Below are 26,625 nucleotides of genomic sequence, written 5' to 3'. Positions count from 1 at the left end.
GGTATTCCAGGGCTGTATACTACAATGCAGGATCAAGGAGTTAGCTAGCCAACTTACCTAAATACTTGGAAATATATCAACTCAGCAAAAAAAAATGTTTGTTTCAGGACACCAGCTCTCAAAGAAATGGTAAAAATCCAAATAACTTCACAGATCTTCATTGTAAAGGGTTTAAACACTGTTTCCCTGCTTGGTCAATGAACCAGAAACAATTACTGAACATGCACCTGTGGAATGGTCGGTATGACACCAACAGCTTCCGAACATCCGAACATCACACCCACAAGACAGGTACAGGATGGCAACAACTGCATGAGTTACACCAGGAAAAGCACAATCCCTCCATCAGTGCTCAGACTGTCCGCAATAAGCTGAGAGAGGCTGGACTGAGGGCTTGTAGGCCTGTTGTAGTAAGGCAGGTCCTCACCAGACATCACTGCCTATGGGCACAAACCCACCGTCGCTTCGCAGGACCAGACAGGACTGGCAAAAAGTGCTTTTCACTGACGAGTTGCGGTTTTGTCTCACCAGGGGTGATGGTCAGATTTGCGTTTATCGTCGAAGGAATGAGCGTTACATTGAGGCCTGTACTCTGGAGCGGGATCGATTTGGAGGTGGAGGGTCCGTCATGGTCTGAGGCGGTATGTCACAGCATCATCGGACTGAGCTTGTTGTCATTGCAGGTAATCTCAACCCCATGCGTTACAGGGAAGACATCCTCCTCCCTCATGTGGTACCCTTCCTGCAGGCTCATCCTGACATGACCCTCCAGCATGACAACGCTGTGCGTTACAGGGAAGACATCCTCCTCCCTCATGTGGTACCCTTCCTGCAGGCTCATCCTGACATGACCCTCCAGCATGACAACGCTGTGTGTTACAGGGAAGACATCCTCCTCCCTCATGTGGTACCCTTCCTGCAGGCTCATCCTGACATGACCCTCCAGCATGACAATGCCACCAGCCATACTGCTCGTTCTGTGCGTGATTTCCTGCAAGACAGGAATGTCAGTGTTCTGCCATGGCCAACGAAGAGCCCGGATCTCAATCCCATTGAGCACGTCTGGGACCTGTTGGATTGGAGGGTGAGGGCTAGGGCCATTTCCCCCAGACATGTCCGGGAACTTGCAGGTGCCTTGGTGGTGTAGCATCTCAATGCAAGAACTGGCAAATCTGGTGCAGTCCACGAGGAGGAGATGCACTGCAGTACTTAATGCAGCTGGTGACCACACCAGATACTGACTGTTACTTTTTATTTTGACCCCCCCTTTGTTCAGGGACACATTATTCCATTTCTGATAGTCACATGTCTGTGGAACTTGTTCAGTTTATGTCTCAGTTGTTGAATCTTGTTATGTTCATACACATATTTACACATGTTCAGTTCGCTGAAAATAAAACGCAGTTGACAGTTGAGGACGTTTCTTTTTTTGCTGAGTTTATATATTTTTTTGAAGATAAGCTTGAAATGGGTATGCTCTAATTGATTCAACAAACAAACATACATATCTAAGTGTAGCTTTTTTTAATGAATAAGCAAATCCATAGTTATGTCTGCTTTGTAGTATGCCCCTCAGAGTATAAGGTGTTTTCAGTTGTGCCCGTTACTCACAGGGCCTGTGGTCTGGTGGTGTCCTACTATACTATAGTGTTACTCACAGGGCCTGTGGTCTGGTGGTGTCCTACTATACTATAGTGTTACTCAGGAGGCCTGTGTTCTGGTGGTGGTGTCCTACTATACTATAGTGTTACTCAGGAGGCCTGTGTTCTGGTGGTGGTGTCCTACTATACTATAGTGTTACTCACAGAGGCCTGTGTTCTGGTGGTGTCCTACTATACTATAGTGTTACTCAGGAGGCCTGTGTTCTGGGTGGTGGTGTTACTCAGGAGGCCTGTGTTCTGGTGGTGTGTCCTACTATACTATAGTGTTACTAGGCCTGTGTTCTGGTCTGGTGGTGTTACTATAGTGTTCACAGGGCCTGTGTTCTGGTGGTGTCCTACTGGTGGTGTCCTACTATACTATAGTGTTAGGGCCTGTGGTCTGGTGGTGTCCTACTATAGTGTTACTCACAGGGCCTGTGGTCTGGTGGTGTCCTACTATACTATAGTGTTACTCACAGGGCCTGTGGTCTGGTGGTGTCCTACTATACCATAGTGTTACTCACAGGGCCTGTGGTCTGGTGGTGTCCTACTATACTATAGTGTTACTCACAGGGCCTGTGGTCTGGTGGTGTCCTACTATACTATAGTGTTACTCACAGGGCCTGTGGTCTGGTGGTGTCCTACTATACTATAGTGTTACTCACAGGGCCTGTGGTCTGGTGGTGTCCTACTATACTATAGTGTTACTCACAGGGCCTGTGGTCTGGTGGTGTCCTACTATACTATAGTGTTACTCACAGGGCCTGTGGTCTGGTGGTGTCCTACTATACTATAGTGTTACTCACAGGGCCTGTGGTCTGGTGGTGTCCTACTATACTATAGTGTTACTCACAGGGCCTGTGGTCTGGTGGTGTCCTACTATACCATAGTGTTACTCACAGGGCCTGTGGTCTGGTGGTGTCCTACTATACTATAGTGTTACTCACAGGGCCTGTGGTCTGGTGGTGTCCTACTATACTATAGTGTTACTCAGGAGGCCTGTGTTCTGGTGGTGGTGTCCTACTATACTATAGTGTTACTCACAGGGCCTGTGGTCTGGTGGTGTCCTACTATACTATAGTGTTACTCACAGGGCCTGTGGTCTGGTGGTGTCCTACTATACTATAGTGTTACTCACAGGGCCTGTGTTCTGGTGGTGTGTCCTACTATACTATAGTGTTACTCAGGAGGCCTGTGTTCTGGTGGTGTGTCCTACTATACTATAGTGTTACTCACAGGGCCTGTGGTCTGGTGGTGTCCTACTATACTATAGTGTTACTCAGGAGGCCTGTGTTCTGGTGGTGTGTCCTACTATACTATAGTGTTACTCACAGGGCCTGTGTTCTGGTGGTGGTGTCCTACTATACTATACTGTTACTCAGGAGGCCTGTGTTCTGGTGGTGTGTCCTACTATACTATAGTGTTACTCACGGAGCCTGTGTTCTGGTGGTGTGTCCTACTATACTATAGTGTTACTCACGGGGCCTGTGTTCTGGTGGTGGTGTCCTACTATACTATAGTGTTACTCAGGAGGCCTGTGTTCTGGTGGTGTCCTACTATACTATAGTGTTACTCAGGAGGCCTGTGTTCTGGTGGTGGTGTCCTACTATACTATAGTGTTACTCACAGGGCCTGTGGTCTGGTGGTGTGTCCTACTATACTATAGTGTTACTCACGGGGCCTGTGTTCTGGTGGTGTCCTACTATACTATAGTGTTACTCACGGGGCCAGTGTTCTGGTGGTGTCCTACTATACTATAGTGTTACTCACGGGGCCAGTGTTCTGGTGGTGTCCTACTATACTATAGTGTTACTCACGGAGCCTGTGTTCTGGTGGTGTGTCCTACTATACTATAGTGTTACTCACGGGGCCTGTGTTCTGGTGGTGTCCTACTATACTATAGTGTTACTCACGGGGCCAGTGTTCTGGTGGTGTCCTACTATACTATAGTGTTACTCAGGAGGCCTGTGTTCTGGTGGTGGTGTCCTACTATACTATAGTGTTACTCACGGAGCCTGTGTTCTGGTGGTGTCCTACTATACTATAGTGTTACTCACAGGGCCTGTGTTCTGGTGGTGTGTCCTATAGTGTTATAGTACACTATAGTGTTACTCACAGGGCCTGTGTTCTGGTGGTGTGTCCTATAGTGTTATAGTACACTATAGTGTTACTCACGGAGCCTGTGTTCTGGTGGTGTACTCTTTAAACTCGCTGTCGTGGATGGTGAAGTACGGTCTGAAGTCACTGCAGTAGCGCAGAGGAGAGATGCAGCTGTACACACACACACACACACACACACACACACAGTAATTAGTGATTGAACTCCAGACACACAGATCATCTTAAGGGGTTGTGTCCATTAGCTACTGGTGCAGACTGCTAGTGGTGCAGACTGCTGCTGGTGCAGACAGCTACTGGTGCAGACTGCTACTGGTGCAGACTGCTACTGGTGCAGACTGCTACTGGTGCAGACAGCTACTGGTGCAGACAGCTAGTGGTGCAGACTGCAGGTAGCTAGTGGTGCAGACTGCAGGTAGCTACTGGTGCAGACAGCTAGTGGTGCAGACTGCAGGTAGCTAGTGGTGCAGACTGCAGGTAGCTACTGGTGCAGACAGCTACTGGTGCAGACTGCAGACAGCTACTGGTGCAGACTGCAGGTAGCTAGTGGTGCAGACTGCTGGTAGCTACTGGTGCAGACTGCTGGTAGCTACTGGTGCAGACTGCAGGTAGCTACTGGTGCAGACTGCTGGTAGCTACTGGTGCAGACTGCTGGTAGCTACTGGTGCAGACTGCTACTGGTGCAGACTGCAGGTAAGCTACTGGTGCAGACTGCAGGTAGCTAGTGGTGCAGACTGCTGGTAGCTACTGGTGCAGACTGCTGGTAGCTACTGGTGCAGACTGCTACTGGTGCAGACTGCAGGTAGCTAGCTAGTGGTGCAGACTGCAGGTAGCTAGTGGTGCAGACTGCAGGTAGCTAGTGGTGCAGACTGCTGGTAGCTACTGGTGCAGACTGCTACTGGTGCAGACTGCAGGTGGCTACTAGTGCAGACTGCTGGTGGATACTGGTGCAGACTGCTGGTAGCTACTGGTGAAGACTGCTGGTAGCTACTGGTGCAGACTGCAGGTAGCTACTGGTGCAGACTGCAGGTAGCTACTGGTGCAGACTGCTGGTAGCTAGTGGTGCAGACTGCTACTGGTGCAGGTAGCTAGTGGTGCAGACTGCAGGTAGCTAGTGGTGCAGACTGCAGGTAGCTACTGGTGCAGACTGCTGGTGCAGACTGCAGGTAGCTAGTGGTGCAGACTGCAGGTAGCTACTGGTGCAGACTGCAGGTAGCTGGTAGCTACTGGTGCAGACTGTGGTGCAGACTGCAGGTAGCTAGTGGTGCAGACTGCAGGTAGCTACTGGTGCAGACTGCAGGTAGCTAGTGGTGCAGACTGCAGGTACCTAGTGGTGCAGACTGCAGGTACCTAGTGGTGCAGACTGCTGGTAGCTAGTGGTGCAGACTGCAGGTAGCTACTGGTGCAGACTGCTGGTAGCTACTGGTGCAGACTGCTGGTAGCTACTGGTGCAGACTGCTGGTAGCTACTGGTGCAGACTGCTGGTAGCTACTGGTGCAGACTGCTGGTAGCTACTGGTGCAGACTGCTACTGGTGCAGACTACAGGTAGCTAATGGTGCAGACTGCTGGTAGCTACTGGTGCAGACTGCTACTGGTGCAGACTGCAGGTAGCTAGTGGTGCAGACTGCTGGTAGCTACTGGTGCAGACTGCAGGTAGCTACTGGTGCAGACTGCTGGTAGCTACTGGTGCAGACTGCTGGTAGCTACTGGTGCAGACTGCAGGTAGCTACTGGTGCAGACTGCTGGTAGCTACTGGTGCAGACTGCAGGTAGCTACTGGTGCAGACTGCTGGTAGCTACTGGTGCAGACTGCAGGTAGCTACTGGTGCAGACTGCTGGTAGCTACTGGTGCAGACTGCTGGTAGCTACTGGTGGAGACTGCAGGTAAGCTACTGGTGGAGACTGCAGGTAAGCTACTGGTGCAGACTGCTGGTAGCTACTGGTGCAGACTGCTGGTAGCTACTGGTGCAGACTGCTGGTAGCTACTGGTGCAGACTGCTGGTAGCTACTGGTGCAGACTGCTGGTAGCTACTGGTGCAGACTGCAGGTAGCTACTGGTGCAGACTGCAGGTAGCTACTGGTGCAGACTGCAGGTAGCTACTGGTGCAGACTGCAGGTAGCTACTGGTGCAGACTGCTGGTAGCTACTGGTGGAGACTGCAGGTAGCTACTGGTGCAGACTGCTGGTAGCTACTGGTGCAGACTGCTGGTAGCTACTGGTGCAGACTGCTGGTAGCTACTGGTGCAGACTGCTGGTAGCTACTGGTGCAGACTGCTGGTAGCTACTGGTGCAGACTGCAGGTAGCTAGTGGTGCAGACTGCTGGTAGCTACTGGTGCAGACTGCTGGTAGCTACTGGTGCAGACTGCAGGTAGCTAGTGGTGCAGACTGCTGGTAGCTACTGGTGCAGACTGCTGGTAGCTACTGGTGGAGACTGCAGGTAGCTACTGGTGCAGACTGCTGGTAGCTAGTGGTGTAGACTGCAGGTAGCTACTGGTGCAGACTGCAGGTAGCTAGTGGTGTAGACTGCAGGTAGCTAGTGGTGCAGACTGCTGGTAGCTACTGGTGCAGACTGCTGGTAGCTACTGGTGCAGACTGCTGGTAGCTACTGGTGCAGACTGCTGGTAGCTACTGGTGCAGACTGCTGGTAGCTACTGGTGCAGACTGCTGGTAGCTAGTGGTGCAGACTGCTGGTAGCTAGTGGTGCAGACTGCTGGTAGCTACTGGTGCAGACTGCTGGTAGCTACTGGTGCAGACTGCTGGTAGCTACTGGTGCAGACTGCTGGTAGCTACTGGTGCAGACTGCAGGTAGCTAGTGGTGCAGACTGCAGGTAGCTAGTGGTGCAGACTGCTGGTAGCTACTGGTGCAGACTGCTGGTAGCTACTGGTGCAGACTGCTGGTAGCTACTGGTGCAGACTGCTGGTAGCTACTGGTGCAGACTGCTGGTAGCTACTGGTGCAGACTGCTGGTAGCTACTGGTGCAGACTGCTGGTAGCTACTGGTGCAGACTGCTGGTAGCTACTGGTGCAGACTGCTGGTGCAGAGCTAGCTACTGGTGCAGACTGCTGGTAGCTACTGGTGCAGACTGCTGGTAGCTACTGGTGCAGACTGCTGGTAGCTACTGGTGCAGACTGCTGGTAGCTACTGGTGCAGACTGCTGGTAGCTACTGGTGCAGACTGCTGGTAGCTGCAGACTGCTGGTGGTGCAGACTGCTGGTAGCTAGTGGTGCTGGTAGAGTAGCTACTGGTGCAGACTGCAGGTAGCTACTGGTGCAGACTGCTGGTAGCTACTGGTGCAGACTGCTGCAGACTGCAGGTAGCTACTGGTGCAGACTGCTGGTAGCTACTGGTGCAGACTGCTGGTAGCTACTGGTGCAGACTGCTGGTAGCTACTGGTGCAGACTGCTGGTAGCTACTGGTGCAGACTGCTGGTAGCTACTGGTGCAGACTGCTGGTAGCTACTGGTGCAGACTGCTGGTAGCTACTGGTGCAGACTGCTGGTAGCTACTGGTGCAGACTGCTGGTAGCTAGTGGTGCAGACTGCAGAGGTGCAGAGCTAGCTACTGGTGCAGACTGCAGGTAGCTAGTGGTGCAGACTGCAGGTAGCTAGTGGTGCAGACTGCAGGTAGCTAGTGGTGCAGACTGCAGGTAGCTAGTGGTGCAGACTGCAGGTAGCTAGTGGTGCAGACTGCAGGTAGCTAGTGGTGCAGACTGCAGGTAGCTAGTGGTGCAGACTGCTGGTAGCTACTGGTGCAGACTGCTGGTAGCTAGTGGTGCAGACTGCTGGTAGCTAGTGGTGCAGACTGCTGGTAGCTACTGGTGCAGACTGCTGGTAGCTGCAGACTGGTAGCTAGTGGTGACTGGTAGCTACTGGCAGACTGCTAGCTGGTGCAGACTGCTGGTAGCTACTGGTGCAGACTGCTGGTGCAGACTGCTGGTAGCTACTGGTGCAGACTGCTGGTAGCTACTGGTGCAGACTGCTGGTAGCTACTGGTGCAGACTGGTAGCTACTGGTAGCTGGTGCAGGTAGCTACTGGTGCAGACTGCTGGTAGCTACTGGTGCAGACTGCAGGTAGCTAGTGGTGCAGACTGCAGGTAGCTAGTGGTGCAGACTGCAGGTAGCTACTGGTGCAGACTGCAGGTAGCTAGTGGTGCAGACTGCTGGTAGCTAGTGGTGCAGACTGCAGGTAGCTAGTGGTGCAGACTGCAGGTAGCTAGTGGTGCAGAGACTGCACTGCTGCAGGTAGCTACTGGTAGCTACTGGTGCAGACTGCTGGTAGCTAGTGGTGCAGACTGCTGGTAGCTAGTGGTGCAGACTGCTGGTAGCTACTGGTGCAGACTGCAGGTAGCTACTGGTGCAGACTGCAGGTAGCTACTGGTGGTGCAGACTGGTGCAGACTGCAGGTAGCTACTGGTGCAGACTGCTGGTAGCTACTGGTGCAGACTGCTGGTAGCTAGTGGTGTAGACTGCTGGTAGCTAGTGGTGCAGACTGGTGCAGAGGTAGCTACTGGTGCAGACTGCTGGTAGCTACTGGTGCAGACTGCTGGTAGCTACTGGTGCAGACTGCAGGTAGCTACTGGTGCAGACTGCAGGTAGCTACTGGTGCAGACTGCAGGTAGCTACTGGTGTAGACTGCTGGTAGCTAGTGGTGCAGACTGCTGGTAGCTACTGGTGCAGACTGGTGCTGGTAGCTACTGGTGCAGACTGCAGGTAGCTACTGGTGCAGACTGCAGGTAGCTACTGGTGCAGACTGCTGGTAGCTACTGGTGCAGACTGCAGGTAGCTACTGGTGCAGAGCTGCTGGTGCAGAGCTACTGGTGCAGACTGCAGGTAGCTACTGGTGCAGACTGCTGGTAGCTACTGGTGCAGACTGCTGGTAGCTACTGGTGCAGACTGCTGGTAGCTACTGGTGCAGACTGCTGCAGACTGCAGGTAGCTACTGGTGCAGACTGCTGGTAGCTACTGGTGCAGACTGCTGGTAGCTACTGGTGCAGAGCTACTGGTGCAGACTGCTAGCTACTGGTGCAGACTGCTGGTAGCTACTGGTGCAGACTGCTGGTAGCTACTGGTGCAGACTGCTGGTAGCTACTGGTGCAGACTAGCTACTGGTGCAGACTGCTGGTAGTGGTGCAGACTGCTGGTAGCTACTGGTGCAGACTGCTGGTAGCTACTGGTGCAGACTGCTGGTAGCTACTGGTGCAGACTGCTGGTAGCTACTGGTGCAGACTGCAGGTAGCTACTGGTGCAGACTGCTGGTAGCTACTGGTGCAGACTGCAGGTAGCTACTGGTGCAGACTGCTGGTAGCTACTGGTGCAGACTGCTGGTAGCTACTGGTGCAGACTGCTGGTAGCTAGTGGTGCAGACTGCAGGTAGCTACTGGTGGAGACTGCTGGTAGCTACTGGTGCAGACTGCAGGTAGCTACTGGTGCAGACTGCTGGTAGCTACTGGTGCAGACTGCTGGTAGCTACTGGTGCAGACTGCTGGTAGCTACTGGTGCAGACTGCTGGTAGCTAGTGGTGCAGACTGCTACTGGTGCAGACTGCAGGTAGCTACTGGTGCAGACTGCTGGTAGCTACTGGTGCAGACTGCTGGTAGCTACTGGTGCAGACTGCTGGTAGCTACTGGTGCAGACTGCTGGTAGCTAGTGGTGCAGACTGCTGGTAGCTAGTGGTGAAAAAGTAATTTCCCCTTTTTGATATTTTCTATTTTTCCATATCTATTTTTTATTATTATCTTCAAACAAAACCTTATATTAGATATGAGTGAACAAATAACATTAACATTTATTTAATAAACAAAGTTATGCAACACACAATGCCTCTCACAACATCTCAAATCGGGTTTAGGTCTGGACTTTGACGAGGCCATTCCAAGACATTAAACGAGTTGCTTTTCAGCCATTCTGATGGAGACTTGTGTGTTCTAGATCAGTGTTCTAGATCAGTGTTCTAGATCAGTGTCTCTGGGCTTCAGTTTCAGCTCACAGACAGATGGCCTGAGTACCCGGATGATCGTCAAGACTCCTGGAAGAATGTTTTTATGGACAGAGGAGTCAAAAGTGGCACTTTTTGGACGAGACGTGTCCCATTATGATTGGAGAAAACCAAACACCGCATTCCACGGTAAGAACCTCATACCAACGGTGAAGCATGGTGGTGGTGGTGGTAGTAGTGTGATGGTTTGAGGATGCTTTTCTGCCTCGGGACCTGGACGACTTGCATTGCTTGAAGGAACCGTGAATTCGGTTCTGAAGCAGAGAATTCTACAGGAGAATGACAGGCGGTCTGTCTGTGAGCTGAAGCCCGGCTGGGTCACGCAGCGAGACAATGATCCAAAACACAAAATCAAGTCTCCATCAGAATGGCTGAAAAGCAACTCGTTTAATGTCTTGGAATGGCATCGTCAAAGTCCAGACCTAAACCCGAATTGAGATGTTGTTGCAGGACCTGAACTGAGCAGCTCGCGCTCGAAAACCACACAGATCGGTTGCGGAGGTCGCTGAGTTACAGCAGTTCTGGAAGAGTGGACCAAACTTCCTCCACAGCGGTGTGAGAGACTAATCATAAACTACAGGAAGTGTTTGGTTGGAGTCATTGCAGCTAAAGGTGGACTGATTAACAACTACAGGAAGTGTTTGGTTGGAGTCATTGCAGCTAAAGGTGGACTGATTAACAACTACAGGAAGTGTTTGGTTGGAGTCATTGCAGCTAAAGGTGGACTGATCAACAACTACAGGAAGTGTTTGGTTGGAGTCATTGCAGCTAAAGGTGGCCTGATCAACAACTACAGGAAGTGTTTGGTTGGAGTCATTACAGCTAAAGGTGGACTGATTAACAACTACAGGAAGTGTTTGGTTGGAGTCATTGCAGCTAAAGGTGGACTGATCCACAACTACAGGAAGTGTTTGGTTGGAGTCATTGCAGCTAAAGGTGGCCTGATCAACAACTACAGGAAGTGTTTGGTTGGAGTCATTGCAGCTAAAGGAGGCACAACCAGTTAGTGAGTATAAGGGGGAAAATACTTAGTGTTGCATTACTTTGTTTATTAAATTAATTAAATAATTGTCCAGATTTTGAGTTATGTATTCACTCAGGTAACCTTTATCTAATATTAGGTTTGGAGTTATGTATTCACTCAGGTAACCTTTATCTAATATTAGGTTTGGAGTTATTTGTTCACTCAGGTAACCTTTATCTAATATTAGGTTTGGAGTTATGTATTCACTCAGGTAACCTTTATCTAGTATTAGGTTTGGAGTTATTTATTCACTCAGGTAACCTTTATCTAGTATTAGGTTTAGTTATTTATTTCAGGTAACCTTTATCTAGTTAGGTTTGTTCACTCAGGTAACCTTTATCTAATATTAGGTTTGGAGTTATTTATTCACTCAGGTAACCTTTATCTAGTATTAGGTTTGGAGTTATGTATTCACTCAGGTAACCTTTATCTAATATTAGGTTTGGAGTTATTTATTCACTCAGGTAACCTTTATCTAGTATTAGGTTTGGAGTTATTTGTTCACTCAGGTAACCTTTATCTAGTATTAGGTTTGGAGTTATTTGTTCACTCAGGTAACCTTTATCTAGTATTAGGTTTGGAGTTATTTATTCACTCAGGTAACCTTTATCTAATATTAGGTTTGGAGTTATTTGTTCACTCAGGTACCTTTATCTAGTATTAGGTTTGGAGTTATGTATTCACTCAGGTAACCTTTATCTAATATTAGGTTTTGATTGAAGATATAAAAACATGTAGTGTAGAAAATATGCAAAAAAGAGACAATTGTAAAGAGGAACATACTTTTTCACAACACTGTATTTTACTTTATAGCTGTGTACTTAAAAAAAAAATTACAACAAAATGGTATGTTAATCTTCCTAGCCACACCCTCCTTGTCTCACCTGACCAATGCCAGAACAGTGTCGGAAGATTCTGCCGGTGATGGTGCCATGACAACCAGAGCCTCTCCTAGCAACACCAGCTCCCATAACATCTGAATGTGGAAGAAGACTGGGTGGAAACACCTGCAGAGGGGAAGAGATGGAACTGTATCTACTCTCCACTTCCTCCTGGGTGGACCCTCTACAGAAACCCGATGTTACCATGGCAACCAGTCCGTGTGTGTGTGTGTGTGTGTGTGTGTGTGTGAACAACATAATGCAGCTAAGTGTCCTCCTGGCTGGACTCCCACTCCCTACCAATGGGTGGCATCAGAGAGCTGGGAAGGTAGTACAACAACACATCAATAGTCCAGCACCCTATTCCCTATATAGTGCACTACTTTTGCAGACCCTGGTCATAAGTAGTGCACGATATAGGGAATAGTGTGCCATTTGTGATTGAACACCACTACTAACATGTACTCACGTGAACAAGTCTACCTCGTGGACCGTGGGGAGGACTATGGACACCAGGTTGTCATTCTGTAACAAAAACAGTCATGGGGTATTATTAGGGTTACAGGGTTTTGGACAGACTACCAGCAGTGTATCAGAGTGACATGGTAGGAGTCTGAAATGGCATCCTATTCACTATATGGTACACCGGTCAAAACCTAGTTCACTATAGGGAACAGGGTGCCATTTTGTAGCGTTGTTCGTGACACGGTGATAGGGAACAGGGTGCCATTTTGTAGTGTTGTTCGTAGCACGGTGATAGGGAACAGGGTGCCATTTTGTAGTGTTGTTCGTAGCACGGTGATAGGGAACAGGGTGCCATTTTGTAGTGTTGTTCGTAGCACGGTGATAGGGAACAGGGTGCCATTTTGTAGTGTTGTTCGTAGCACGGTGATAGGGAACAGGGTGCCATTTTGTAGCGTTGTTCGTAGCACGGTGATAGGGAACAGGGTGCCATTTTGTAGCGTTGTTCGTAGCACGGTGATAGGGAACAGGGTGCCATTTTGTAGTGTTGTTCGTAGCACGGTGATAGGGAACAGGGTGCCATTTTGTAGTGTTGTTCGTAGCACGGTGATAGGGAACAGGGTGCCATTTTGTAGTGTTGTTCGTAGCACGGTGATAGGGAACAGGGTGCCATTTTGTAGTGTTGTTCGTAGCACGGTGATAGGGAACAGGGTGCCATTTTGTAGCGTTGTTCGTAGCACGGTGATAGGGAACAGGGTGCCATTTTGTAGCGTTGTTCGTAGCACGGTGATAGGGAACAGGGTGCCATTTTGTAGTGTTGTTCGTAGCACGGTGATAGGGAACAGGGTGCCATTTTGTAGTGTTGTTCGTAGCACGGTGATAGGGAACAGGGTGCCATTTTGTAGCGTTGTTCGTAGCACGGTGATAGGGAACAGGGTGCCATTTTGTAGCGTTGTTCGTAGCACGGTGATAGGGAACAGGGTGCCATTTTGTAGCATTGTTCGTAGCACGGTGATAGGGAACAGGGTGCCATTTTGTAGTGTTGTTCGTAGCACGGCGATTCTCATCCTCACCTGTGTGGACTGCACCAGCTGAGAGGTTCCAGGCTTGTCGTAAGATGTTGGGATCCGAACCTAGAAAAACAGAAAGAAATATTACCGATTAAGTTGCTCAACTACTTTGTGACAACTGTTGGTGTAAATTTAAAAATATATATTTTATAAATATTTGATTGATAGGTAATCGTAGAAGAGGCCTATATGAATATTTAGTTATTTTGGTTCATAACAGTACCCATTATAGAGATGGTTCATAACAGTACCCATTATAGAGATGGTTCATAACAGTACCCATTATAGAGATGGTTCATAACAGTACCCATTATAGAGATGGTTCATAACAGTACCCATTATAGAGATGGTTCATAACAGTACCCATTATAGAGATGGTTCATAACAGTACCCATTATACAGATGGTTCATAACAGTACCCATTATAGAGATGGTTCATAACAGTACCCATTATAGAGATGGTTATACAGTACCCATTATAGAGATGGTTCATAACAGTACCCATTATAGAGATGGTTCATAACAGTACCCATTATAGAGATGGTTCATAACAGTACCCATTATACAGATGGTTCATAACAGTACCCATTATACAGATGGTTCATAACAGTACCCATTATACAGATGGTTCATAACAGTACCCATTATAGAGATGGTTCATAACAGTACCCATTATAGAGATGGTTCATAACAGTACCCATTATAGAGATGGTTCATAACAGTACCCATTATAGAGATGGTTCATAACAGTACCCATTATAGAGATGGTTCATAACAGTACCCATTATAGAGATGGTTCATAACAGTACCCATTATAGAGATGGTTAATATTTTCCCTGGTTAGACCTACCTTCATAACAGTACCCATTATAGAGATGGTTCATAACAGTACCCATTATAGAGATGGTTCATAACATTACCCATTATAGAGATGGTTCATAACAGTACCCATTATAGAGATGGTTCATAACAGTACCCATTATAGAGATGGTTCATAACAGTACCCATTATAGAGATGGTTCATAACAGTACCCATTATAGAGATGGTTAATATTTTCCCTGGTTAGACCTACCTTCATAACAGTACCCATTATAGGGAGGACCAATATTTTCCCTGGATGAGGAGTGGGCCAGCGGTCGATGTCGTTGCAGGCTGTCTCACACAGAAACAAGCCACGTGAAGACACACAGACAGACTACAGGGTTCAGGCTGTCTCACACAGAAACAAGCCACGTGAAGACACACAGACAGACTACAGGGTTCACCGGGCCAATAAGATGTTACGACTAAAAACACACAGACAGACTACAGGGTTCACCGGGCCAATAAGATGTTACGACTAAAAACACACAGACAGACTACAGGGTTCACCGGGCCAATAAGATGTTACGACTAAAAACACACAACAACTGAACAGCAGAAAAATAACAGGAAAGATCAGATCAGACAACGCTTTATAAAAAAAAGGGAGGGGCCACAGACTAGCCCCTCTACTAGAGGGAGGGGCCGCAGACTAGCCCCTCTACTAGAGGGAGGGGCCGCAGACTAGCCCCTCTACTAGAGGGAGGGGCCGCAGACTAGCCCCTCTACTAGAGGGAGGGGCCGCAGACTAGCCCCTCTACTAGAGGGAGGGGCCGCAGACTAGCCCCTCTACTAGAGGGAGGGGCCGCAGACTAGCCCCTCTACTAGAGGGAGGGGCCGCAGACTAGCCCCTCTACTAGAGGGAGGGGCCGCAGACTAGCCCCTCTACTTGAGGGAGGGGCCGCAGACTAGCCCCTCTACTAGAGGGAGGGGCCGCAGACTAGCCCCTCTACTAGAGGGAGGGGCCGCAGACTAGCCCCTCTACTAGAGGGAGGGGCCGCAGACTAGCCCCTCTACTAGAGGGAGGGGCCGCAGACTAGCCCCTCTACTAGAGGGAGGGGCCGCAGACTAGCCCCTCTACTAGAGGGAGGGGCCGCAGACTAGCTCCTCTACTAGAGGGAGGGCCGCAGACTAGCCCCTCTACTAGAGGGAGGGGCCGCAGACTAGCCCCTCTACTAGAGGGAGGGGCCGCAGACTAGCCCCTCTACTAGAGGGAGGGGCCGCAGACTAGCCCCTCTACTAAGAGGGAGGGGCCGCAGACTAGCCCCTCTACTAAAGGGAGGGGCCGCAGACTAGCCCCTCTACTAAAGGGAGGGGCCGCAGACTAGCCCCTCTACTAAAGGGAGGGGCCGCAGACTAGCCCCTCTACTAAAGGGAGGGGCCACAGACTAGCCCCTCTACTAAAGGGAGGGGCTAGTCTGTGGCCTCTCCCGGTTCCAGCTGAACAGGATGAAATGAGGAGACCCACCAGCCTCCAGACACGGCTCCTGCTTCTCAAAGTACTCTGGAGCGACGAGCTTCAGCAGGGAGTGGAAGAACGTGACGTAAGGAAGCTTGCTGATAAGGACCAGGGACTGGAAACACACACACACACAGACACACACACAGTTAAAAATCATATTGCAATAAGGTCAGGAAGTTTGATAAAAACTGTGCTAAAACGTCGTCTGATAGCTGGTGTTGAACTGTGCTAAAACGTAGTCTGATAGCTGGTGTTGAACTGTGCTAAAACGTAGTCTGATAGTTGGTGTTGAACTGTGCTAAAACGTAGTCTGATAGCTGGTGTTGAACTGTGCTAAAACGTCGTCTGATAGCTGGTGTTGAACTGTGCTAAAACTTCGTCTGATAGCTGGTGTTGAACTGTGCTAAAACGTAGTCTGATAGCTGGTGTTGAACTGTGCTAAAACGTAGTCTGATAGCTGGTGTTGAACTGTGCTAAAACGTTGTCTGATAGCTGGGTTAACTCACCTTCTGAAAGTAACCCCTCTTGAGTGACTTGTCCCGGACTTGTCTGAAGTAGACGTAACCATAGTAATGGCCTTGGTCCCTCTACACACAAAAAACAAACTCACATTTAGTATGGGCACACACACACACGTACAATAAAACACACACACACACTATATTTCATTAAGCCTAAACACGACATGGTTGGAAGTGAACAGTTGACAATATTTCATTAAGCCTAAACACGACATGGTTGGAAGTGAACAGTTGACAAGTGATTTGAGGCAGTGGATAATAATGGCATCATACCAGCTCCTTCTCTATAGGACAGGTTATATACTGGCATCATACCAGCTACTTCTCTATAGGACAGGTTATATACTGGCATCATACCAGCTCCTTCTCTATAGGACAGGTTATATACTGGCATCATACCAGCTACTTCTCTATAGGACAGGTTATATACTGGCATCATACCAGCTCCTTCTCTATAGGACAGGTTATATACTGGCATCATACCAGCTCCTTCTCTATAGGACAGGTTATATACTGGCATCATACCAGCTCCTTCTCTTTAGGACAGGTTATATACTGGCATCATACCAGCTCCTTCTCTATAGGACAGGTCTATAGGACAGGTTACACTCCCAAGGAATATTTATTTTGTTTTCCAACTTTAGTATTTTCCAGTGTGTGACCAGAGCTGGCAGTCAGAGTGCAGTAGGAAGTCATGGTGATTGGCTGAGGTGTGTTCCGGCTGGTTGGTGATTGACTGAGGTGTGTTCTGGCTGGTTGGTGACTGGCTGAGGTGTGTCATGGCATGGGGAAAGTGTTGGCTGAGACTGTATGGCTCTCACAGAGATTCTCATCTCTCAGGTGTGAGTCAATGTTTACCTGTAGAGTCATGAGGAGTTTCCCCTTAGCGGACAAATGCCATTCTAACCCAGCCATTCCTATTCTAACCCAGCCAGCTCTATATCTATTCTAACCCAGCCATTCCCATTCTAACCCAGCCATTCCTATTCTAACCCAGCCATTCCTATTCTAACCACGCCATTCCCATTCTACCCCAGCCAGCTCTATATCTATTCTAACCCCAGCCAGCTCTATATCTATTCTAACCCAGCCAGCTCTATATCTATTCTAACCCAGCCATTCCTATTCTAACCCAGCCATTCCTATTCTAACCCAGCCAGCTCTATATCTATTCTAACCCAGCCATTCCTATTCTAACCCAGCCATTCCTATTCTAACCCAGCCATTCCTATTCTAACCCAGCCATTCCTATTCTAACCCAGCCAGCTCTATATCTATTCTAACCCAGCCAGCTCTATATCTATTCTAACCCAGCCAGCTCTATATCTATTCTAACCCAGTCATTCCTATTCTAACCCAGCCATTCCTATTCTAACCCAGCCATTCCTATTCTAACCCAGCCATTCCTATTCTACCCCAGCCAGCTCTATATCTATTCTACCCCAGCGATCTCTATATCTATTCTAACCCAGCCAGCTCTATCTCTATTCTAACCCAGCCAACTCTATATCTATTCTACCCCAGCCAGCTCTATATCTATTCTACCCCAGCCAGCTCTATATCTATTCTAACCCAGTCATTCCTATTCTAACCCAGCCATTCCTATTCTAACCCAGCCATTCCTATTCTACCCCAGCCAGCTCTATATCTATTCTAACCCAGCCAGCTCTATATCTATTCTAACCCAGCCAGCTCTATATCTATTCTACCCCAGCCAGCTCTATATCTATTCTACCCCAGCCAGCTCTATATCTATTCTACCCCAGCCAGCTCTATATCTATTCTACCCCAGCCAGCTCTATATCTATTCTAACCCAGCCAGCTCTATCTCTATTCTAACCCAGCCATTCCTATTCTAACCCAGCCAGCTCTATATCTATTCTACCCCAGCCAGCTCTATATCTATTCTACCCCAGCCAGCTCTATATCTATTCTAACCCAGCCATTCCTATTCTAACCCAGTCATTCCTATTCTAACCCAGCCATTCCTATTCTAACCCAGCCATTCCTATTCTACCCCAGCCAGCTCTATATCTATTCTAACCCAGCCAGCTCTATATCTATTCTACCCCAGCCAGCTCTATATCTATTCTACCCCAGCCAGCTCTATATCTATTCTACCCCAGCCAGCTCTATATCTATTCTACCCCAGCCAGCTCTATATCTATTCTACCCCAGCCAGCTCTATATCTATTCTAACCCAGCCAGCTCTATATCTATTCTACCCCAGCCATTCCTATTCTAACCCAGTCATTCCTATTCTAACCCAGCCATTCCTATTCTACCCCAGCCAGCTCTATATCTATTCTACCCCAGCCAGCTCTATATCTATTCTACCCCAGCCAGCTCTATATCTATTCTACCCCAGCCAGCTCTATATCTATTCTAACCCAGCCAGCTCTATCTCTATTCTAACCCAGCCATTCCTATTCTAACCCAGCCAGCTCTATATCTATTCTACCCCAGCCAGCTCTATATCTATTCTACCCCAGCCAGCTCTATATCTATTCTAACCCAGCCATTCCTATTCTAACCCAGTCATTCCTATTCTAACCCAGCCATTCCTATTCTAACCCAGCCATTCCTATTCTACCCCAGCCAGCTCTATATCTATTCTAACCCAGCCAGCTCTATATCTATTCTAACCCAGCCAGCTCTATATCTATTCTACCCCAGCCAGCTCTATATCTATTCTACCCCAGCCAGCTCTATATCTATTCTACCCCAGCCAGCTCTATATCTATTCTACCCCAGCCAGCTCTATATCTATTCTACCCCAGCCAGCTCTATATCTATTCTAACCCAGCCAGCTCTATATCTATTCTACCCCAGCCATTCCTATTCTAACCCAGTCATTCCTATTCTAACCCAGCCATTCCTATTCTAACCCAGCCATTCCTATTCTAACCCAGCCATTCCTATTCTAACCCAGCCATTCCTATTCTAACCCAGCCAGCTCTATATCTATTCTAACCCAGCCATTCCTATTCTAACCCAGCCATTCCTATTCTAACCCAGCCATTCCTATTCTAACCCAGCCATTCCTATTCTAACCCAGACATTCCTATTCTAACCCAGCCAGCTCTATATCTATTCTAACCCAGCCAGCTCTATATCTATTCTAACCCAGCCAGCTCTATATCTATTCTAACCCAGCCAGCTCTATATCTATTCTAACCCAGCCAGCTCTATATCTATTCTAACCCAGTCATTCCTATTCTAACCCAGCCATTCCTATTCTAACCCAGCCATTCCTATTCTAACCCAGCCAGCTCTATATCTATTCTACCCCAGCGAGCTCTATATCTATTCTAACCCAGCCAGCTCTATCTCTATTCTAACCCAGCCAACTCTATATCTATTCTACCCCAGCCAGCTCTATATCTATTCTACCCCAGCCAGCTCTATATCTATTCTAACCCAGCCATTCCTATTCTAACCCAGTCATTCCTATTCTAACCCAGCCATTCCTATTCTAACCCAGCCATTCCTATTCTACCCCAGCCAGCTCTATATCTATTCTAACCCAGCCAGCTCTATATCTATTCTAACCCAGCCAGCTCTATATCTATTCTACCCCAGCCAGCTCTATATCTATTCTACCCCAGCCAGCTCTATATCTATTCTAACCCAGCCAGCTCTATATCTATTCTAACCCAGCCAGCTCTATCTCTATTCTAACCCAGCCATTCCTATTCTAACCCAGCCAGCTCTATATCTATTCTACCCCAGCCAGCTCTATATCTATTCTACCCCAGCCAGCTCTATATCTATTCTAACCCAGCCATTCCTATTCTAACCCAGTCATTCTATTCTAACCCAGCCATTCCTATTCTAACCCAGCCATTCCTATTCTACCCCAGCCAGCTCTATATCTATTCTAACCCAGCCATTATCTATTCTAACCCAGCCAGCTCTATATCTATTCTACCCCAGCCAGCTCTATATCTATTCTACCCCAGCCAGCTCTATATCTATTCTACCCCAGCCAGCTCTATATCTATTCTACCCCAGCCAGCTCTATATCTATTCTACCCCAGCCAGCTCTATATCTATTCTACCCCAGCCAGCTCTATATCTATTCTAACCCAGCCAGCTCTATATCTATTCTAACCCAGCCAGCTCTATATCTATTCTACCCCAGCCATTCCTATTCTAACCCAGTCATTCCTATTCTAACCCAGCCATTCCTATTCTAACCCAGCCATTCCTATTCTAACCCAGCCATTCCTATTCTACCCCAGCCAGCTCTATATCTATTCTACCCCAGCCATTCCCATTCTAACCCAGCCATTCCTATTCTAACCCAGCCATTCCTATTCTAACCACGCCATTCCCATTCTACCCCAGCCAGCTCTATATCTATTCTACCCCAGCCAGCTCTATCTCTATTCTAACCCAGCCATTCCTATTCTAACCCAGCCAGCTCTATATCTATTCTACCCCAGCCAGCTCTATATCTATTCTACCCCAGCCAGCTCTATATCTATTCTACCCCAGCCAGCTCTATATCTATTCTACCCCAGCCAGCTCTATATCTATTCTACCCCAGCCAGCTCTATATCTATTCTAACCCAGCCAGCTCTATCTCTATTCTAACCCAGCCAGCTCTATCTCTATTCTAACCCAGCCATTCCTATTCTAACCCAGCCAGCTCTATATCTATTCTAACCCAGCCAGCTCTATATCTATTCTAACCCAGCCAGCTCTATATCTATTCTAACCCAGCCAGCTCTATTCCTATTCTACCCCAGCCAGCTCTATATCTATTCTACCCCAGCCAGCTCTATATCTATTCTACCCCAGCCAGCTCTATATCTATTCTAACCCAGCCAGCTCTATCTCTATTCTAACCCAGCCATTCCTATTCTAACCCAGCCAGCTCTATATCTATTCTAACCCAGCCAGCTCTATATCTATTCTAACCCAGCCTGCTCTATATCTATTCTAACCCAGCCAGCTCTATATCTATTCTACCCCAGCCAGCTCTATATCTATTCTAACCCAGCCAGCTCTATATCTTATTCTACCCCAGCCAGCTCTATATCTATTCTACCCATGCCAGCTCTATATCTATTCTAACCCAGCCAGCTCTATATCTATTCTACCCCAGCCAGCTCTATATCTATTCTAACCCAGCCAGCTCTATTCCTATTCTAACCCAGCCATTCCCATTCTAACCCAGCCATTCCCATTCTAACCCAGCCATTCCCATTCTAACCCAGCCATTCCTATTCTAACCCAGCCATTCCTATTCTAACCCAGCCATTCCTATTCTAACCCAGCCATTCCTATTCTAACCCAGCCATTCCTATTCTAACCCAGATAGCCCCATTCAGCATGGTCCTCAGAGTTTGATAGATCAAAAACATTTTCAAATAACCCTCCCCTTGTACTGTCAAATAAGTTGCAGACCACCTCCCCATAGAATTAACTCAAAACAATGTTTACGACCACAATTAACACCTGCAGCGACGACCCCACCCAGCAGCGACCCCGCCCAGCAGCGACCCCGCCCAGCAGCGACCCCGCCCGAGACAGCCAGAAAGACAGAGATGTCGAGTCCCTGAATCTTTTTTACCTTCAGGCAGACTGGGGCGTCACGGTCAAACTGGTCCAGAAAACATCCCAGGGAAGACTTCCTGCCTGAGGCCTGGCGGAAACGGAAGCAGAACTGTGTGTCCCCTAGACAACCTGCCAAACAGGAAGAGGAAACAAATGTAGTCATCTTCCTCTTGGCTGGATGGAATTCCAGCACTGACATGGGGAAGTGGACAGGGGAGGAAAGTTGTGATAGCAACAAGGTTCTGGGATGGAGGTTTTTAAACCAGACCGTTAAAGCAGTGATTTATCACACAAAGAAGCTGTTTTACTGACAGGTCCCTGAATAGCTATAAGAATGAAGCCTGGGTGCCAGTCTGTTTGTGCTGTCCTACCAACTCCTTACGGAATTATCATGCTTTTGACAATGGCAGCAGAGTTGGGAAGAACACAAACAGATCTGGGACCAGGCTAATAAAATTTCATACAGGGGCCAAATAAGACATTGAAGTCTAACAAGGCATTTGGTGAAGACATTTTGAAGGGGTAAACGTACTGTACAGTGAAACACCAGTCCTACATTCCAGAGCAGAGCCGATCCTGCATGTCAGCCTGTGTCTATCTGCACACCACATGGGGACAGGGGGTTTTCCCAGGTGCCTAGTGCAGCAGAGCTCCAATCTCTCCAACATGTATACATAGGAGTATTTCAAAGGGGTTGGAATACAGGAAGTCAGATTTCAGTGGGACCTAGTGTTGATTAAATACAGGAAGTCAGATTTCAGTGGGACCTAGTGTTGATTAAATACAGGAAGTCAGATTTCAGTGGGACCTAGTGTTGATTAAATACAGGAAGTCAGATTTCAGTGGAACCTAGTGTTGATTAAATACAGGAAGTCAGATTTCAGTGGAACCTAGTGTTGATTAAATACAGGAAGTCAGATTTCAGTGGAACCTAGTGTTGATTAAATACAGGAAGTCCGATTTCAGTGGAACCTAGTGTTGATTAAATACAGGAAGTCCGATTTCAGTGGAACCTAGTGTTGATTAAATACAGGAAGTCAGATTTCAGTGGGACCTAGTGTTGATTAAATACAGGAAGTCAGATTTCAGTGGAACCTAGTGTTGATTAAATACAGGAAGTCAGATTTCAGTGGAACCTAGTGTTGATTAAATACAGGAAGTCCGATTTCAGTGGAACCTAGTGTTGATTAAATACAGGAAGTCCGATTTCAGTGGAACCTAGTGTTGATTAAATACAGGAAGTCAGATTTCAGTGGAACCTAGTGTTGATTAAATACAGGAAGTCAGATTTCAGTGGAACCTAGTGTTGATTAAATACAGGAAGTCAGATTTCAGTGGAACCTAGTGTTGATTAAATACAGGAAGTCCGATTTCAGTGGAACCTAGTGTTGATTAAATACAGGAAGTCAGATTTCAGTGGAACCTAGTGTTGATTAAATACAGGAAGTCAGATTTCAGTGGAACCTAGTGTTGATTAAATACACTGATGTTAATATTTCCCGGAGTTTCTCCTCTGAAGCAGGTAACAAGTGGGCCGAGTTCCAGTCACTTCTTGAACAATGTGTGAAATTCCAGGCTATGCTTTGTGTGCTGAACTCAGCCACTGCTCACCTCCATCGTAAATCGTGGTGTTGAGTTTTAAAATCGGCTAAGCCAGTCGGGTACAGAGTGACACAGTAGAGTATATCGCAGAAGAATATAGTACATCACAGTAAAGTAAAGAAAAGTTGAGTATAGTACAGTAGAGTATAGTTCAGTACTGTAGAGTATAGTATAGTTCGGGACAGTAAAGCACACACAAATTGAGTACCCTTACCGAGCTCTACCCTGATGTCCAAAACTTGTGAAACATCAACATCTATGATTGGTTCATATTTGGTCCGGTCCAATCAAACGTTGTCTTGTTTGGTGGCAGAGGTCTTTAAAATAATAGCCAGTGTGTAAATTAAATTCCCAAATATGTAAAAGGAGGATATTGTATATTTCTACCTTTGTGTACCTATTCAGGATGAATCTCTATAAAGAGAACGTCAGATCCATCATTATGTTTCAGTAAAATATTTGGTGTAAATGGTATGAGTTGTATGGTTGTTGTATGGTTTGTTAAAAACTTAGAAATCAAAATGGTATTTGTTTGGCATACATTTTTGGCCTAAAATCTGAGTTACTGTAGAATTGCCCTAGAGACTAATACAAGTAGTCACATGCCTAAGGTGATTCTCTTGAAACCAGTTTAAATGTCTGTAGCAAATTAAGTTACAAAACAATGACGCATCGGCAAAAATCGACCAAGATGTCTAGTTTTGGGAAAGTGTCTTTAATTTTTCATTTGCGCCTGAATTTCTTGACATTTGTTACTCCAAAAACTCGTTACCGAAATGCATCCGGATTAAATACTAAGATAATGTTTTAAAAATGTTTAATTTTCAAAAAACATATGTTGCTGTAGTTTGTCCATAAATTGTATACTAGTTTAAGTATACATTAAACTATAATATTTATTAAGTACAAAAACCTTCTGTGGACATGGGTCTCATTACCATAATACTTCTTCAAGATCCTGTAAAAACTTGAATCCGTTTTTAAAATTTAATCTTTAATAACTCATGATGCAAGAGAAGTAGTCAGATGAGCTTAAATTATGTTCATTTGTTTTCTTATATGCCTTCAGAGTTTAGTTCATATTCTAAAAACACCTCCCTTACCCTACAACTCTGCCAAAGGGGGCGGAGTTGCAATCTACTGCAGAGATAGCCTGCAGAGCTCTGTCTTGCTATAGACCACCTTCTGGCCCCAGCTGTGCCCTGGACACCATATGTGAATTGATTGCCCCCCCCCCATCTATCTTCAGAGCTCGTGCTGCTTGGTGACCTAAACTGGGACATGCTTAACACCCCGGCCATCCTACAAACTAAGCTTTGATGCCCTCAATCTCACACAAATTATCAAAGAACCTACCAGGTACAACCTCAAATCAGTAAGCACAGGCACCCTCATAGATATCATCCTAACCAACCTGCCCTCCAAATACACCTCTGCTGTCTTCAACCAGGATCTCAGAGATCCTCATTGCCTGCGTCCGTAATGGGTCTGCGGTCAAACGACCCTAAAACACTTCAGTGAGCAGGCCTTTCTAATCGACCTGGCCCGGGTATCCTGGAAGGATATTGACCTCATTCTGTCAGTATTTTTTTATTTTTTTAATGCCTTCCTCACCAGGAACAGATATAGCCCTTGGTTCACTCCAGACCTGACTGCCCTTGACCAGCACAAAAACATCCTGTGGCGTACTGCATTAGCATCAAATAGCCCCTGCGATATGCAACTTTTCAGGGAAGTTAGGAACCGATAAACACCGGAAGTTTGCTTTCCAAAGGCTAGCTTTTTCAAAACAGAAATTTGCATCCTGTAGCACAAACTCCCAAAAGTTTTGGGACACTAAAGTCCATAGAGAATAAGAGCACCTCCTCCCAGCTGCCCACTGCACTGAGGCTAAGAAACACTGTCACCACTGATAAATCGACAATAATTGAGAATTTCAATAAGCATTTTTCTACAGCTGGTCCTGCTTTCCACCTGGCTACCCCTACCCCAGTCAACAGCACTGCATTCCCCACAGAAACTCGCCCAAGCCTCCCCTATTTATCCTTCACCCAAATCCAGATAGCCAATGTTCTGAAAGAGCTACAAAATCAGCTGGGCTAGACAATCTGGGCTAGACAATCTGGACCATCTCTTTCTAAAAAATTATCTGCTGAAATTGTTCACTCCAGACCTGACTGCCCTTGACCATCCATGTTAGACACACCTCTGAAACGCTGCTCCAGACACCGAGTCAGTCATTTAGGATAGGGGGCAGCATTTTCACGTTTGGATGAAAAGCGTGCCCAGAGTAAACTGCCTCCTATTCTGTCCCAGATGCTAATATATGCATATTATTATTACTATTGGATAGAAAACACTCTGAAGTTTGTAAAACTGTTTAAATGATGTCTGTGAGTATAACAGAACTCATATGGCAGGCAAAAACCTGAGAAAAAAATCCAAAACAGGATGTGGGAAATCTGAGGTTTGTAGTTTTTGAACTAAGCCCTATCGAAAACACAGTGAGATATGGGTTATGTTGCACTTCCTAAGGCTTCCACTAGATGTCAACCGTCTTTAGGACATTGTTTCAGGCTTCTCATGTGAAGGGGGGCCGGATGGGAGCTGTTTGACTAATTGGTCAGCCTCATTCTCAGCCACGCGCTTTCACTTGAGAGGTAGCTCTTTTTGCCATTTGCCATGCCTTTTCTACAGACAATGGAATTCTCTGGTTGGAACATTATTGAACTTTTATGATAAAAACATCCTAAAGATTGAATCTATACTTAGTTTGACAAGTTTCTTCGACCTGTAATATAACTTTTTGAACGTTTCGTCCGAATGGACCTTTTGGATTTGTTTACCAAACTCCCTAACAAAAGAAGCTACTGGACATAAATTGACATAAATTATGGACATTATCGAACAAAACAAGCATTTATTGTGGAACTGCGATTCCTGGGAGTGCATTCTGATGAAGATCAAAAGGTAAATGAATATTTATAATGCTATTTATGAATAATGTTGACGACCCAACATGGCGGATATTTCTCTGGCTGGTTTGGGCTCTGAGCGCCGTTCTCAGATTATGCTTTTTCTGTAAAGTTTTATATTTTTTATTTGAAATCTGACACAGCGGTTGCATTAAGGAGAAGTGTATCTAAAGTTCCATGTATAATAGTTGTATTTTCATCAACATTTATAATGAGTATTTCTGTTTATTCATGTGGCTCTCTGCAAAATCACTGCATGTTTTGGAACTACTGAACATAACGCGCCAATGTAAAATAAGATTTTTGGAAACAAATTTGAACTTTACCGAACAAAACATACATGTATTGTGTAACATAAAGTCCTATGAGTGTCATCAGTCCTAGACAGGTTAACTATATGGCCTTCTGAGAGGTGCAGCGGTCTAAGGCACCGCGGCTCATCACCGCA

General features: G+C 46.8%; 1 protein-coding gene across 2 annotated transcripts in view; it reads right to left on the bottom strand.

Annotated features, from left to right (window-relative positions):
- Positions 1 to 26,625, bottom strand: part of dennd6aa (DENN/MADD domain containing 6Aa) — an 85,222-nt gene that overhangs the window by 50,498 nt on the left and 8,099 nt on the right. The window contains exons 1-9 of one of the 2 annotated variants that reach the window (XM_065004704.1): positions 22,133 to 23,964; positions 21,617 to 21,729; positions 16,021 to 16,101; positions 15,521 to 15,626; positions 14,264 to 14,343; positions 13,194 to 13,253; positions 12,128 to 12,183; positions 11,662 to 11,784; positions 3,816 to 3,911 (exon numbers count right to left, since the gene is read on the bottom strand). In XM_065004704.1, the coding sequence (XP_064860776.1) occupies positions 3,816 to 3,911; positions 11,662 to 11,784; positions 12,128 to 12,183; positions 13,194 to 13,253; positions 14,264 to 14,343; positions 15,521 to 15,626; positions 16,021 to 16,101; positions 21,617 to 21,729; positions 22,133 to 22,268 (851 nt within the window). In that variant the 5' untranslated portion in view covers positions 22,269 to 23,964. Of the gene's footprint in view, positions 1 to 3,815; positions 3,912 to 11,661; positions 11,785 to 12,127; positions 12,184 to 13,193; positions 13,254 to 14,263; positions 14,344 to 15,520; positions 15,627 to 16,020; positions 16,102 to 21,616; positions 21,730 to 22,132; positions 23,965 to 26,625 lie in introns of those variants that run through there. The other variant, XM_065004702.1, reaches the window with a different exon arrangement.

The sequence above is a fragment of the Oncorhynchus nerka genome, linkage group LG2 (genome assembly GCF_034236695.1).
Source record: "Oncorhynchus nerka isolate Pitt River linkage group LG2, Oner_Uvic_2.0, whole genome shotgun sequence".
NCBI lineage: Eukaryota > Metazoa > Chordata > Actinopteri > Salmoniformes > Salmonidae > Oncorhynchus > Oncorhynchus nerka.
This window is presented reverse-complemented; position numbering and strand designations above follow the sequence as displayed.